Raw genomic sequence first — 14437 nt, 5'->3', positions numbered from 1 at the left:
CAGGTGACCCTTGACCCCAAACTTCCCTCTTGCTAACTTTCTGTGAAGACTGTTCAGAACATTCTGGAAACATTTCCAGCACTCCCAGAATGCTCACCAGGTCATCCCCAAATACAACCATCTCGGGAGCCGCCCCAGCCTCACCCGATGCCCTCCTGGCCTCCCCCGCTTGCCCCTCGCAGCCCGACCTGCACACAGGCCCCCTCATAGGACCCGGGCCCCCACTGACGCCCCCACTGGAGGCCCGCCAGGGTCACTGTGGCCTCCAAGGCCCTCACCAGGGGCCCTGCCCTTCTGTCCGCCCTGCCTCCTCCACCCTGCTCTGTGGCTATTTGGAAGCCTTCTCAGGTCCCTGGGGCTGGCGGCCTCCTCCAGCTCAGATGCTGAGGGTCGGACACCAGGCTCGGCCGGTCACCAGCAGGGAGGAGGGCAGTGCTTGTGACCAACACACATGGAGCTTAGGACCCCGCGGGGAGCCTGGGGCCCTGACCGGCCGGGCGGCGTCCGCCTCTGTGACCCGGGGTTCTGGTGGCGCCGCACGGTGGTTAGGAGCGGCCTGCCCTCCGGTCACTCCAGACCCCTTATCACGTAGCACTTTTCCCCCCAGACACCCTCTTTTTTGCTTACTCATGCTTTGGCTCTCTGTTCCACCCACTCTCCCGGCAGCTCCCCGAGGGGTGGGGCCTGTTCAGTCGCCTCCCAGGGCCGAGTTCTGGGCACAGACGGGTGGGCTGCAAATATTTGTGACCGAGTAACTCACAGCCCTGTGAAGTCCGCGGTCATTGGGACCATGATCCCTGTGTTACAGACGAGGGTCCAAGGCTCTTCTGAGCCAAGGTCACACAGCCAGGAATCAGTAAAGCAAGGTTCAAACCCAGGACTGTGGCTGCCAAGTGCGGCTCTTTATAATCATACCAGAGTGGGTAGCAGCCAGGATACTGCAGTGGGCAGTCTTTCCCTTCTCCAGGGGATCTTCCCAACCCAAGGATTGAACCTGGGCCTCCCGCGTTGCAGGTGGATTCTTTACCATCTCAGCCACCAGGGACACCCTTTTTAATCATGCTCGAGCGTTCCTCTCCACCAGTCCTAGCCTCCGTCCCCAGCACGCTGGCGGCAGACAGAAGCCAGAGGCTTGGTCCCCTCTCCCAGAGAACTTACAACCTTTCATTCACTGAGCGAGCATGTATCAAGCACCAACTGTTTGCTGGACCCTGTGTCTTGAGATACGGCAGCGAGCAAAGCCCGGCCCTTGCATTGCCCGGGGTTCGACGGGCAGGAATGCCCTGCTGTGATACAGCGGGAAGCTGGCGCAGGGACGGGAAGCTGTGCCGGGGACTCGGGGAGAGGTCCCCCGCCAGCAGCAAGTCACGAGACACACCTGGGCCCCACGAGGCGGAGCCCAGTTCAGATCATCAGTGAGGAAGACCTCAGCGGAACGTGGCAGGAGCGAGCAGGGAGGAAGCGGCCTCAGATGCCCACTCCCGCCTCAGTTATTGTCCTCTTGGGAGATTGCACCCAGGAGCATGTGGCCGGGAGGGACCCTCAGGCTCTCCCCTCCCTTTCAGAGTCATTCACCCCGGACCACAAGCCCCTGATGGGGGAGGCGCCTGAGCTCCGCGGGTTCTTCCTGGGCTGCGGCTTCAACAGCGCAGGTGAGTACGGGCAGCGCAGCTTCCCCGACTCCTGCCGTCTCGGAAGTGAGGGGCCCAGCTGGGCTCTCCTCCAGTTCTCAGAGCCGCCCCTTCCTGGGGTGGGGGTGGGCCTAGGAGCGCTGTGGCTGGGACAGGGGTGGAGATGGGACAGGCCTGCCAGGAGGAGGCATGTGGCACCCCAGGGGTGAGACCCAGGGCATAGGGGCTGACGCTGCCCACAGAGGTGGGAGGGGCACGGAGGTGGGGTGCAGGGCCTGGGGGCGGATTGCAGACCCACAGCTCTCTGCTCCTGCCAGGAATGATGCTGGGCGGTGGCTGCGGGCAGCAGCTGGCTTATTGGATTGTCCACGGGCGCCCAGAGAAGGACATGCACAGCTATGACATCAGGCGAGTGCCCATGGGGCTGGTGGGTGGGCAGTGGCTGCCCTAGAATGGGGCGGCGGAGGTGATGGTTTGTCACTAAGTCGTGTCCAACTCTTGTGACCCCGTGGACTGTAGCCCTCCAGGTTCCTCTGTCCATGGGATTCTCCAGGGAAGAATATTGGAGCGGGTTGCCATTTCCTTCTCCAGGGGATCTTCCCGACCCAGGGATCGAACCTGGGTCTCCTGCATTGCAGGCAGATTCTTTACCGACTGAGCTACAAGGGAAGCTGCTGGGATGGGGTGGGGTGGGGTGAACATCCCGGGCTCTTTAGAAAGGAGCCTTCCCTGAAATCCAGAGGGCGTCTTGGAAGAGGTGGCAGTAAGCAAAGAAGGAAGAGGCCAGCTGGGGGAGGGGGCAGTGCTGCAGGGTGCCTGGGTTTGGCAAATCCACCGCCCTCTACAGTTTCCAGGACCTCTCGTCCCAGTGTCCTGCCCGACCTGTCCGACGGCTCTGGGGTCAGCAGTGGGATCCCATCGTCCCACTTTGCAGATGGGGAGACTGAGGCCGGGGGAGCAGGCTGCCCGGGGATGGGGCTGAGCCAGGGTGGTCACTGCTGGGATGTGAGCACGTCTGGGAGGCAGGCAGCCCCGAGTGAGACGTTGGCCGCACACTTCACTCACGGGGAGACTGAAATAAATCGGACCCCGTGCAAGCCCGTCCCTCTGTAACGGGGGTGTGAGGCGCTTGCTGGGAGCAGTGAGCGTGTCTGAGTAGGCGGAATGCTCAGCATCGGGTCTGCGCGTGAAACACTAAAGAAAGCTGAGCTGAGGCCAGTGTGCGTGCGGGGCTGCTATCAGAGCCGGGAGGCGTCCGGCTTGCCCACCGCCCTCTGTGAGCTGGAGCAGTGAGGCCCCGAGGCAGGGTCGGTGGGGCCAGGCTTCCGCTCCTCGGGTGGCAGTTCTGTGGCCTGAGCACTGCAGAGGGCAGAGGAGACAGCGGCTTGGAGAGGCCTCTGTGGGGGCCCAGCCCGTGGCGCTGTGATGGCTCTGGGCAGATGGGCTCCCTGGAGAGACCCCGGCTGCCCGGCAGGGCTGGAGGTGGTGGGGGTGGTGGAGACCACTCTGGTTCAGCTCAGCGCACCCTGGCTCCTCTTCTAACCTCGCCCCGTCCTGGCCTGATGGGGACTTTGTGTTCACAGGGGTGTGTCCGCCACCCACACAGACAGGCGGGCATACCCTGAGATCCCCTCCCCGTGGCGCCTGGCACAGCGCGGGCTGCTGCCTCGGAGACAGTCTGGGGCTGTGCCCACGTGCTCTCCCAAGAGAGGAATGTTCCAGAGATGATAAAGCTGCCCGGAGCCTCAGGGATGGGCCAGTCCCAGCCCCTCCGGCTACAAACAGCAGAGCAGAGGAGCCCTCACGGGAGGCGGCTCGCCTGAAGTCACCCGGCGCTGGAGCCACAGCAGCCCAGCTCCAGGCCTGCAGGCTGTCTGCCATCTCCCCTCCCTCAGGGGTGAGGCCTCCGCCCTGGGAACCGATGGACCAGGGTGCAGGCTGGGCCTCACCAACGGCCTCCCGCCTCCAGGGCTGGTGGACGCCCCCCTCAGGGGCTCTGGGCCTCTCTCCCGCCCTGCCTCCTCTCACAAGCGAGACATCAGTGGGAGCGTCTTGGGGGCCCCTTCATGGGTGCGCACAGAGCCGCCGCCCCTGCCCCGGCCAGCTGGGACCTCGGGTCACAGGTTGGAGGGCAGAGGGTCCCCGGAGGGAGACCCCCAGAGCTGTGATCTCGGGGCTGGGGGCTGGTCCGCCCACTCTTCCGGCCCGGACAGTGTGCCCCAGGGGAGGACCAGCTGAAGACGTCCGACCCGAGCAGTCCCTGACGTGGGACTTGGTGCCCACCCAGCACCACGCCCCGTCCCCACACACATATTGGGCGGCCGCCACCCCCAGGCCAGCCTCCGGCATGGCACCCGGGGCCTCTCAGCACTAATAAGCGGGGGTGGAGACGGGCCGCGGGGGCGGCGAGGCGGGGGTAGAGGGTTCTGTGCGGGGAGCGGGGGGCCGCGCTCGTCCCTGTGCTCACACATGCAGGGGGTTGGAGGGCAAGCTCGGGCAGGGAGGTGACTGGGGGTCACCTGTGGGGGAGGCTCCCAGGGTAGGCCCTCCCTGTTAGCTGTGTGGCCAGTTCCCCTCTCTGACCTGGGTCTCTCCATCTGTGAAATGGGGACGAGGGTCCCCTCTCCCAGCGGAGGCGTCTGAGGTTCACGGTGGGGATGTGCCCCCCACCCCCGGGGCCTAGCCTAGGCGGGGCCCAGAGCGCAGGCCGCTGGTTTGAGGAGAGTCGCTGGGGTCCTGGCAGCCAGGAAAGGAGGAGTCGCTCCTTACTACATCGGGAGGGCGGCTGGACGCTGGTGCCCGGCTGCAGGCCCCTCTGCCCGCCTGCATGCAGGTGGGAAATGGCAGCCTGGGCTATGCGGGCCCCGGGGAGGGCCCCTCTTCCTGCTGACCCCTGCTGGTGCTCTGGCTCAGCAGAGTGCCTGCTCCTGACACCCACAGGCGTGCACAGGTGTGAGCAGAAGGCCGGTGGGGGCTGGTCCAGATGGGCAGGATCTGTCCGTCTGGGGATCACCCAGCCCTGCCCCAGGCCCGTCCCCCTCCTCGGTCCCGGCCGCGCCTGGGCACCCCCCAGACCCCCGTCCATGAACCGCCTTCATGCTGAAGCTCCTGGCTCAGTACAGGCCGGTCTCCTGTCCCGTGCAAGGAGCCAAACCAGGGCCCCACACGTGAGGCCGCTCTGAGGACCAGCCCTGGGTTCTCGCAGCCGGCACCCAGCCCCGCCCTGGAAGGGAGCCCCTTACGCGGTAGCAGCCGCTGTGAATGGAGTCGGCGTCAGAACCCTCACGAGTGTGGTCCCGCTGCCCCGCCCAGATTGGGCACCGTGCAGACGAGAACCACGTGAGAACTGAGAGTTGGCAGGCACGACGAGGCCCGGGCGGGGTCCCTGAGGACAGCAGCCGGTGGGGACGCAGCCGGGGGGGCAGTGGTCCTGGAGGACAAGCGAGATGCCCACAGGTGGGGGAAAGGCGGGGGCTGGGGGTGTTGAGCTGGGCACCTGAGGGGTGGGCTGTGCCTGGGGAGGGCAGCGGGGCCCAGCGGGGCAGGCAGCCCAGCGGATGTGCTCGGTTTGGCTCGGGCGGCCCTGCAGTCCAAGGAGGCCAGGCAGAAGGGCCGTCGGGTGGCCCGGCCATCGCGCCCGTGAGCAGGCTGGGGAGGCGCCTCTGAGCTCGGTGGGAAACGGCGAAGGGCCCGTAGGTGGAGCTGGACGCCCCTGAGGGTGACGTGATCCCCCCAGTGGCCCGGGGGGATCCTGCGGGGATCCTGGCCACAGAGTCCCCGGGTGCAGGGTCTGCAGACACAGCTAGGGTCCCCAGACAAGCCTCCATTCCTCTCGGGGGTTTCTCATCTTCACCCCTTGTTTCTGCCGAGGGGGCCCCATGGAGAAAGAGGCTGTCACACCTGCTGACCCCAGACTCTGAAGACCCCAATGTTAACTTCCACCAGAAGGTCCGGGCTTCTGGGTGGCTCCCCAGTAGGACGAGGGGCACGGCTTGCCCCCAGCACGACCCCAGCCTGAGGCCCTGTGCCCACAGTCCCTGTGCCTGACGGCTGTGGGGGCTGCAGAGGAGGCAGCTGAGCTCCCCAAGGCTTGGGGGTGCCCGAGGCCCCTTTGGGGAGGACTCTGGGAGAGGACGAGGGTCCCCCAGGCGGTGACGCACCCCTCTCTGTCACCACAGGCGCTTCCACCGCTCGCTCACGGGCCACGGCCGCTGGATCCGGGAGCGCAGCCACGAGGCCTACGCCAAGAACTACTCCGTCGTCTTCCCCCACGACGAGCCGCTGGCAGGACGCAACATGCGGACGGGCCCCCTGCACGAGGTACCCCAGCCCCACGGGCCCGCTCTGCTCTGGCTGCGGCGCTCTCGGGGAGTCCCGGCTGCAGGGCGCGTGAGGTGACGAGGCGGCTGGCTCGTTCCCGGCATTTGCGGGTAAAACGCGCTTGGAGCAGCACAGGCGGCAGGGTAGCCGCGGGGGCAGATGTGTGCAGTCACCGGTCAGGAGGCCGAGCCAGGCAGCAGCCTGCCTGGGCCGTCGTTCCTCCTGACAAACTTCTACTTATATGATGAAACCCATCGTCAGGTGCCCTCTCCTGGGACCTGCCCCTCAGCACTCTTCAGGTCCCCAGCAACCCAGGCTCTGTCCCCCTGCTCCTATCGTCCCCATTCCATCTCCATTCCCGCTTCCTTGCCCTCATCTGGGGCTGCATGCTTAGCTTACCTGTCTGCAAGGACCCAGCCAGTGGGGCCCGGGCCTGTCTCTGGGTACAGAGCCTGACTCTGGATAGATGCTCAGGGACTGCCCATCCCTTGGACGGGTGGAGCGGGAGGCAGGCGGCAGGCTCAGTGAGCAGGTGGTGGTTATAGAAGACAGGGCCTCCTTCCTCTGAGACCAGTCCCTGGACCCCAGAGGCAGCTGGCGTCCACGCACGCTCCCCACTACCCCACCAGGACAGAGTCAGCAGAGATTCCTGGGCTGTCCCGCTCTCCGGCCTGGCCTGGAGGGCCCGGGGGCAATCTTGGGACCCCCGTGGGTTCAGGTTCCCCCCGCCTGACCCCAGGCTTTCATCACCCGCACTGTCTACGTAGCTCAGCTGCTTCCCAAGGAACACAGGGTTGCTCCCCAAGCCTGGGGTGGAAGGAGCCGGGCGCAGACAAGCTGTCCAGGCGCGTACAGCTGTGCCTGGAGGGGACTTGGTGGGCGCACAGCCGTGCCCCCGGGGAGGCATCTACATTCACGCAGGCCTCCACTTCCTCCTTAGCCGCCCCCTTGTGACACCTCCCGGCCGCTGACGGCTGATGTGTGTGTCGTCGGGGAGGCGACTTGTCTCGGGCGGAGGCACCCCCTTCTTACTGGAGGGCAGCAGGCTTTGTGTCCTTGTTCCCAGCCCCTCGGACGCCCAGGGAGACATCAGGGTGTCACCAGCGGGCATGTGGCCGCGTGCGTCCTCCCCCTTGAGGCTGGTGGCCCACAGGGAGGGGGAGACACAGGCCGTCTGGGCCTCGGGTGCCCGTTGGTCCTGGCTGGCACTTGTAAGTCCTGCCAGACTCAGCTCCCAAGGCCCACTCCTCCTGGGCTCCAGACATGGCTGGGGCCCGGCCCCAGGACCTTCTAAACCCAAGAGTGGAGATTCTTTTCTTCCCCCCAACCGCATTTATTTTCAAAGCGGTCTGCCACTGAAATAACTTACTGCGTCTGCTGTAATGTTTTATTGTGGCAAAGTGCGTGTCACATACAACTTGCCATTTGAACCTGAAGTGCTCAGTTCAGGGGGCTTCAGGGCCTCCATGCTGCTGTGCGACCATACCTCCAGCTAGTTCCAGAACGTTCCCGTCACCGCAAGAGGAAGCCTCGTACCCGTTAAGCAATAACTCCCCATCCCCTGCCTTCCAGCCTCGAAAAAGTGAAAGTGAGTGAAAGTGTTAGTCGCTCTGTCGTATCCGACTCCCTGCGACCCCGTGGACTGGAGCCCGCCAGGCTCCTCCATCTATGGGGTTCTCCAGGCAAGAATCCTCCTCCAGGGGATCTTCCCGACCCAGGGATTGAAGCCGGGTCTCCTGCGTTGCCGGCGGATTCTTTACGTCTGAGCACCAGTGTGCTACTCTCTGTCTCTGGGGACTGGCCTCCTCTAGTCATTTCAGATAAATGGAATCATACACCATGCGGCCTTTGGTGACTGGCTCCTTCTCCTTAGCTTGCTCCTGGGGTTCGTCTGTGATCTAACAGGTGTCAGAATGTCCTTCCTTTCGGAGGCTAACGCCCCGTCGTATGGGTGGGCCACACCTGCCGCCCCTGCATTCGTCAGGGCTGTTGTGAACGCGTGTGTGCACAGCTTGGCCGTTCCCCTGGTTTCACTCCTCCTGGGTGGACACCGGCTGTGGCATCACGGGGTCCCCGGCTGTCCTGTAACAGACGCCGCCAGCTGGGGGGCTCGGGCTCATTTCTCACCGTTCTGGGGGCTGGATGGTCAGGGGTAAAGGAGCCCACCGCCCGGTCCCTGGTGAGGGCCTTCTTCCTGGCTTCGGGACGGCCATCTCCCCGCCGTGTTGGCTCCTCCTCACCTGATAAGGATCTGGGCTCCGCCCTTGGGCCCTCATTTCCCCTAATTCCCTCCTCACCAGCTCTGTCCCCAGTACAGTCACTCTGGGGATAAGGCTTCAACACAGGAGTTTGGGGTGCAGTTCAGTCCACAGGAGAAGGTTGTTCTACAGATCGGGGATTCTCAGGGCGGGCAGCTGGGGTGCCAGGGGAGACCTAACAGATTGGGGATCCTCAGGGCGGGCAGCTGGGGTGCCAGGGGAGACCTAACAGATCGGGGATTCTCAGGGCGGGCAGCTGGGGTGCCAGGGGAGACCTAACAGATCGGGGATTCTCAGGGCGGGCAGCTGGGGTGCCGGGGGGACCTGGACTCAGAGCCTGGGCTTGGGTTCTGGGTCTGAACACCAGCATCTCTGTATCGTCCACGCCCTGAGGTGTCAGGTGGCGGGTCCCGGCCCCCCTGCCCTGCTCTGGGGGTTCACCAGGCCTGAGTCTGCTCGCTGTGCCCCGCCCCCCAACAGGAGCTCCGTGCACGAGGCTGCGTGTTCCAAGAGCGCCACGGCTGGGAGCGGCCGGGATGGTTCAGCGCCCAGGGCCCAGCTCCGGTGAGTAGCCCCGGCACACGCCCGGCCCTGCCCTCCAGCCCCGCCCACTGCCCACCCCCGCGTCCGCGCCCCTCGCTGTCTCTGGCGCTCGGGAGCCTGGTGAGCCGTGGGGTGGGAGGCTCGTCTGGCCTTTGGAGAAGTCGAGCCCCTGCTGGTTTGCCCGGTCCGCCTGTGACCTCGGGGCCCTGCCACGGACGTCACTCACCACCCACAGTGCCCGGCCTCCCACCGCCTTAGATGGGCCAGGGGCCCAGGAAAGCTGGTGCTCCACAGCGAGGAGGCCACACACGAGACTCCCCCGTTGACGGGAGAAATTAGAGCATCTTCTCATAATGTTGTTCATATATTTTTGGCGGCTGCAACTGTTAATGTGAGTAGGAGGATTGAGCACAAAATGACGCATTCCGTGTGTTAGTTTGTAAGTTGGGGTTTTCGCAGTGTCCTGGCCTCTGGGTGCCCTCTTGGGGGCTCCCAACTCCCACCCAGTTCCTCCCAGGGAACTGGGTTCTCAGAGGAAAGACTGGGAACCATCCTGCCTGTAAGGCCCTGGGTCTCTGGGGCAGGTGGTGTGATGCTTTAATACAACCAGGGGGATAGGAGTGGATCCAGGTTTTTACAAATGAAAAGCCCCTTCCTGCCGCTATACTTCAGCAGCCACCTTCCAAGTGCGACCTATCTCCCATCTCCATAGCAACCATGTCCCAAGGCAAGTTCCTGATGACCTCTGGGGTCAGCAGAGAGGAGAGGCCTGCACAGACCCCTCCCTGCCTCCAGCCTGGTGCCTGGAAGCCCCTCTTTCCCAGAACCCATGGGCAAGGGGAGGAGACCACAGCCAGAATCAGGAACACACCCTTGGTTCGTAGATGGGTGAGCTTTGCAGCCCCCTCCCACCCAGGAGCCACCCTGGGAGCCCAGGGCATTGGGCGGCCGGACATCCCCTACTCCCTGCTTCCTGGCCAGGCTGCAGCAGGCTGGGGTGTTCCTGCAGGGGCCTCAGGGGCCAGTGGGAGCCACTTGGCAGGCCAGGGAGATGACTTCCCTCAGAGACTCCTGTAAAGGCCTTCCCTGGACCAGGGCTCGGCCAGGAGCTGGGGGTGGGGACTGAGGGGGTACTTGGAGGAACAGAGAGGCCCAGTTCAGTCAAGACCTCACCCTCAGCTCTTACTGGTGAGAAGAGACAGGGCGGGGCTGGCCCTGCTGCGGGTGAGAGGTGCCGGGCTTGCTCACGCTTTTCCAGGAGTGGCCGTGGAGTTGGGAAGGAGGGGCTCCATCAGCAGGAACAGGACTAGAGTGGGGTGTGGGGTCTGGGCCTCCCTGAGAGCGGCTGGCCAAGCACAGGAGAGGCCAAGGCAAGAGGCGCTGAGTCCCAGCCTCTGGGGCCCACCGCCTTGCCTCAGGCCAGGCAGTCAGGGCTCTCCGGGGACTGGAGGCAAGCGTCAGTCTCTCTGCACCTTGGTTCCCCCACCTGTCCAGAGACTCCCTTCCTGAACGTGCAAGACCCTCTGAGCAGGGCCAGGCCGGAGCGGGACCGCATCCTGGATCGCCATGGCAACAGCATCCGGAATCCTTGCGGCAGCCACCCCACCCCTGACTCTGTCTCTCTCTTCTTCAGCAGGCTGACCCCTGGGCCTCATCGCAGCCCCTCGGCACTGAAGCGGAAGCCCTGGGGTGGCCCCTGGGGTCCCAGTCAACCCGCCCTGTTTGCTGTTCAGCCCCCTCTCTCCCCCTCTTTGCCTGCCCGAGCACACCCCATTTCTCCTCCGTCTCGGGCCCCGCCCTCCCACTGCTGCGGAGACCACAGTTCACTCGTGCGTGCTGCTGGCATGCCTGAGCCAGCCCCGTCCGCAACGCGCTGCCCCGTGATGGGGGTCGGGCCTGGCGAGGGCAGGGCCAAGATCCGTCTGTCCTGTGGGCCTCGGTCTCCAGGCGGCGTGTGCAGGGAGGAGGGCTGGGCTGTGACACCCCCTCGCCTGCCGCAGGTGCTCCCCTACGACTACTGCGGGGCGTACGGGCATCGGGCCCGCGAGGACTACGCCTACGGCCGGCTGCTGGGCCAGGAGTACACCTTCAGCTTCCCTCCGCACCACGATGTGGTAGGCCCCCAACCCCAAGGGGCAGAAAGCTGGGCGGCACTTTGGGCCGGTCGGGGGAGGCGCCCGGGGAGCTCCAGCCCTCTCCCAGCCAGCTCCCTGTACCCCCATCCTGTTTTGGGCTGACTCAGTTTTGAGGCAGAATAGGTGATGCTCTCCTCGGCCCTCCAGCTGTTCTGAGACTTTGCCAGTGGCGCGGCCTGCTGGGGGCATCAGCCAGGCAGCCCGGCCTGGCTCAGGCTGTGTGGTCTCGGGCCGGGGATTCATCTCTTGGAGGCCCTCGGAACCGCCCCCAAGTGTGACTGTGGGTAGCGAGCCCCCTGCCGGATCTGGGGCCATGGTTCCCGTCTGCCGCTCTGACCGAGCAGACCCAGAACAAGGAGGTCCAAGACGGGACCCCCAGGGGGCGAGCAGAGGAGACCGCAGCTGGGGCCCGCTCACTGCCCAGCTTGCTCCGGAAATGGGCAGGTGTGGCTGCTCCAGTGGCTCCTGGGCCCTTCCAAGCCCAGCTCCCTGGTACAGTGGGAGAGGAGGTGACGGGGTCCTAGGGGCCAGGCCTCCCCCAGGTCTGCATCACGCTGGGGGTTCTCAGTGTCTGCAGAGAAGACAACTCCAGCGTCCCTGCTGAGACACCCAGCTGTTGTGTTCCAGAGGAGAATGTGCTCTCTGTGTCCGTGAGCATGTGGCCGACCGCACAGGGGGATGAAGGCCCGCTCAGTGTCTACACTGGGCTGGGGCCACGGCCTCAGCCTGGGGGTTGTCCCCAGAGACCGGAGGCCTGAGAAGCCTCCTGGACGTGGGGCCCCTGCAGTCGTGTGAGGCCCCTCACTCAGAAGCAGCCTGGGCTGGGTTTCGTGCCCTGCTGCTGCTGCCTACAAATTCTGAATGTATCTTGCATACCTGGACTTTGCACCTGGTCCTGTAGGGAAGGAACCACACGTCCCCCCCAGGCTTGCTCTAGTGAAGGCGCTGGGGAAGAGGCTTCTGAAACGGGAGGGGAGGCACGTGCCTCTGGAAGTCCAGGAGGCCCTGGGGGCTGCCTCTCCCAGGAGCGAATGGGACTCCGTCTGGCACCTCCGCGGGGCGGCTTCCAAGGCCCACGGGGTGTTCAGGCCCTTAAGGATGTGGGCGCCGGGCCGGGGTGCCAGCTCCACTTCCTGGCTGCATCCCAGCAGAGGCGCCTCGACATTCCGGAGCAGGAGATGCACGCTCGTTCTCAGCCTTGGCAGCTTCCCCAGCCCGGGCAGATGAGAGTTGGCCTGCAAGTTGTCTGGGGGTTGGATCTGCAGCCCCAGCAGCGTAGGCGAAGGCACCCTGACGCCTGACAGTGGAGGGGGAGCTGTAAAGGGTGGTGGGGTCTGGACAGTGGTGAGCAGCGGCCTTTGGGGTTCAGGAGATGAGTCAGTGGGATGCTGTGTGGCGGCCAGCAGCCCTGGGGCAGAGGGCAGGGAGCTGGCCCCAGGCTGGCCAGTTTCCCTGGTATAGAGACTCGCCATCCACGCCCTCCCTCCCATCCAGGTGGAATCACTGAAGACACAGTGGGGAGAATGCACTTGGGGGCCTCTTGGGGTCCGGGCACTGCTGGATAGACCCAGGCTCCATCATTTCCTCCTGTGTAACCCTGAGCAGACCACGCCCCGTGCCTGGGCCTCAGCAGGCAGCTGGCTGTAAGGCTAATTGTAGACCGCTGGGCAGTGGCGTCTGAACCGTGGGATGGGGGAGAAGGCGCGGGCTGCTGGCCCTCTCGCGGCCTCTGCCCCTCTCTCATTCCAAACTCACCTTCCGGAGGCCTCTGATCTACGTCCTGTCTCTGTAGATGTATCGTATCTGGACGTTTCCTGTAAGGCACTCACACAGTGGTGGTCTTTTGTGACTGGCCTCTGTCACCTCCATGTTTGAGGACATGTCAGTGCTTCGTTACTTCTTCTTCGGAATGGTATTCCATGGCAGGGGTACACTCCTTTTTATTTATCCATTCATCTGTGGACGGACGTTTGAGTCATTGGACTTTGGGGCCATCATGAATAATGCTGCTCTGCAAATGTGTGCACAGGTTTTTAGGCAAATGTTTTCAGTTCTCGTATCTAGGAGCGGGAGTGCTGGGGCATGTAGTGACTCCGCGTTTAACATTTTTGGGGACCTGCCGAGGGTTTTCCAAAGTGGCTGCACCATTTTATGTCCCCACCCTTGGTGGACGAGGTTTCAATTTCTCTATCCTCATCGGCGCTCGTAATTCTGTTTTTGGTTCTAGCCATCCTCGTGGGTGTGAAGTGGTATCTCAACGATCTGAGTTGCGTTTCCCCAATGACCCATGATGTTGAACATCTTTTTTATGTGCTTATTTAGCCATTTCTCTGTCTGTTTCGGAGAAATTTGAATTTGGATATTTTGTTCATTTTAAAATCGAGTTGTTTGTCTTCTTACTGGGTTGTAAGAACTCTCTATACATTCTGGATACAAGTCCCTTACCCGATTTATGATTTGTAATTATTTTTTCCCTTCTGTGGGTTGTCTTTTCACTTTTTTAGTGATATCATCGGTAGCACAAAAGTTCCTAATTTTGATGAAGTACAGCTTATGTACTTGACATGGACATGAACTTGGGCAAACTCCAGGAGATGGTGAGGGACAGGGAAGCCTGGCGTGCTGCAGTCCATGGAGTTGCAAATAGTCGGACATGACTTGGTGACTGAATGAAAACAGCTTATGTATGCCTTCTTTTGTCCCTGGGGCTTTGGTGTCATATTTAAGAAAGTGTTTCCTAACTCAGGTCACAATGGTTTACTATGTCTTCTTCTCAGAATTGTGTAGTTTTCAGTCTTATACGTAGGTCTGTGGTCCATTTTGATGAAGCTTCGTGAAAGGTGTAAGAAGGGACCCAGCTTTAGACTTTTGCAAGTGGCTATTCAGTTGTTCGGCACCATCTGTGGAAGGTTACTCTTTTCCCCATTGAATTGTCCTGGCATCCTTGCGCAGATCAGCTGACCATAAGGTGAGGGTTTATCTCTGGACTCTCCATTCCATCCCACTGATCTACATTTCCATCCGTATGTTTGCACCACTGTCTCGAGTACAGTAACTTTGTAGTAAGTTTTGAAATCAGGAAGAGCAGATCTTCTAGCTTTGTTCTCCTTTTTCAAGATTGTCTTGAACATTCCAAGCGCCTTGCATTTCTGTATGAAGTTTAGCCTCAGTTTGTCAATGTCTGCCGAGAAGCCCGCTGGGGTTTTGGTAGAGACCCTGTCAAATCTGTAGACCAACATGAGGTGCTACCCTCATCTTAGCAATGATAAGTCTTCATCTTGCAAACACGAGAGGCCTTTCCATTTATTTAGGTCTGCTTTAATTTTCTTCAGAGACATTTTCTCGAGAGTATAAATTTGCCCCTCATTTGTTCAATTTATTTGTAAGCCTTTAAAAACTCTTTTTGAAGATGTAAATGGAATTATTTTCCTAATTTCATTAATGGCTCACTGCTATTGTATAGAAATTATTTTTTTGTTTATGTTGACCCTATATCCTCCAACCTTGTTGAACTATTTTATTAATTATAACAGTTTTTTTTTCAGTGAGT

General features: G+C 62.0%; 1 protein-coding gene across 3 annotated transcripts in view; it reads left to right on the top strand.

The window, feature by feature from the left end:
* SARDH (sarcosine dehydrogenase) overlaps positions 1-14437 on the top strand; it is a 60301-nt gene that overhangs the window by 19147 nt on the left and 26717 nt on the right. For all 3 annotated transcript variants that reach the window (XM_024999141.2, XM_005213365.5, NM_001193041.1), the window contains 5 exons: positions 1566-1652; positions 1949-2039; positions 5810-5951; positions 8690-8773; positions 10753-10866. In XM_024999141.2, coding sequence (XP_024854909.1) covers positions 1566-1652; positions 1949-2039; positions 5810-5951; positions 8690-8773; positions 10753-10866 — 518 coding nt within the window. The remainder of the gene's footprint in view (positions 1-1565; positions 1653-1948; positions 2040-5809; positions 5952-8689; positions 8774-10752; positions 10867-14437) is intronic.

The sequence above is a fragment of the Bos taurus genome, chromosome 11, assembly GCF_002263795.3.
Source record: "Bos taurus isolate L1 Dominette 01449 registration number 42190680 breed Hereford chromosome 11, ARS-UCD2.0, whole genome shotgun sequence".
Lineage (NCBI taxonomy): Eukaryota > Metazoa > Chordata > Mammalia > Artiodactyla > Bovidae > Bos > Bos taurus.
The sequence above is the reverse complement of the archived record's forward strand: the minus strand, read 5'-3'. Positions and strand labels throughout refer to the sequence as shown.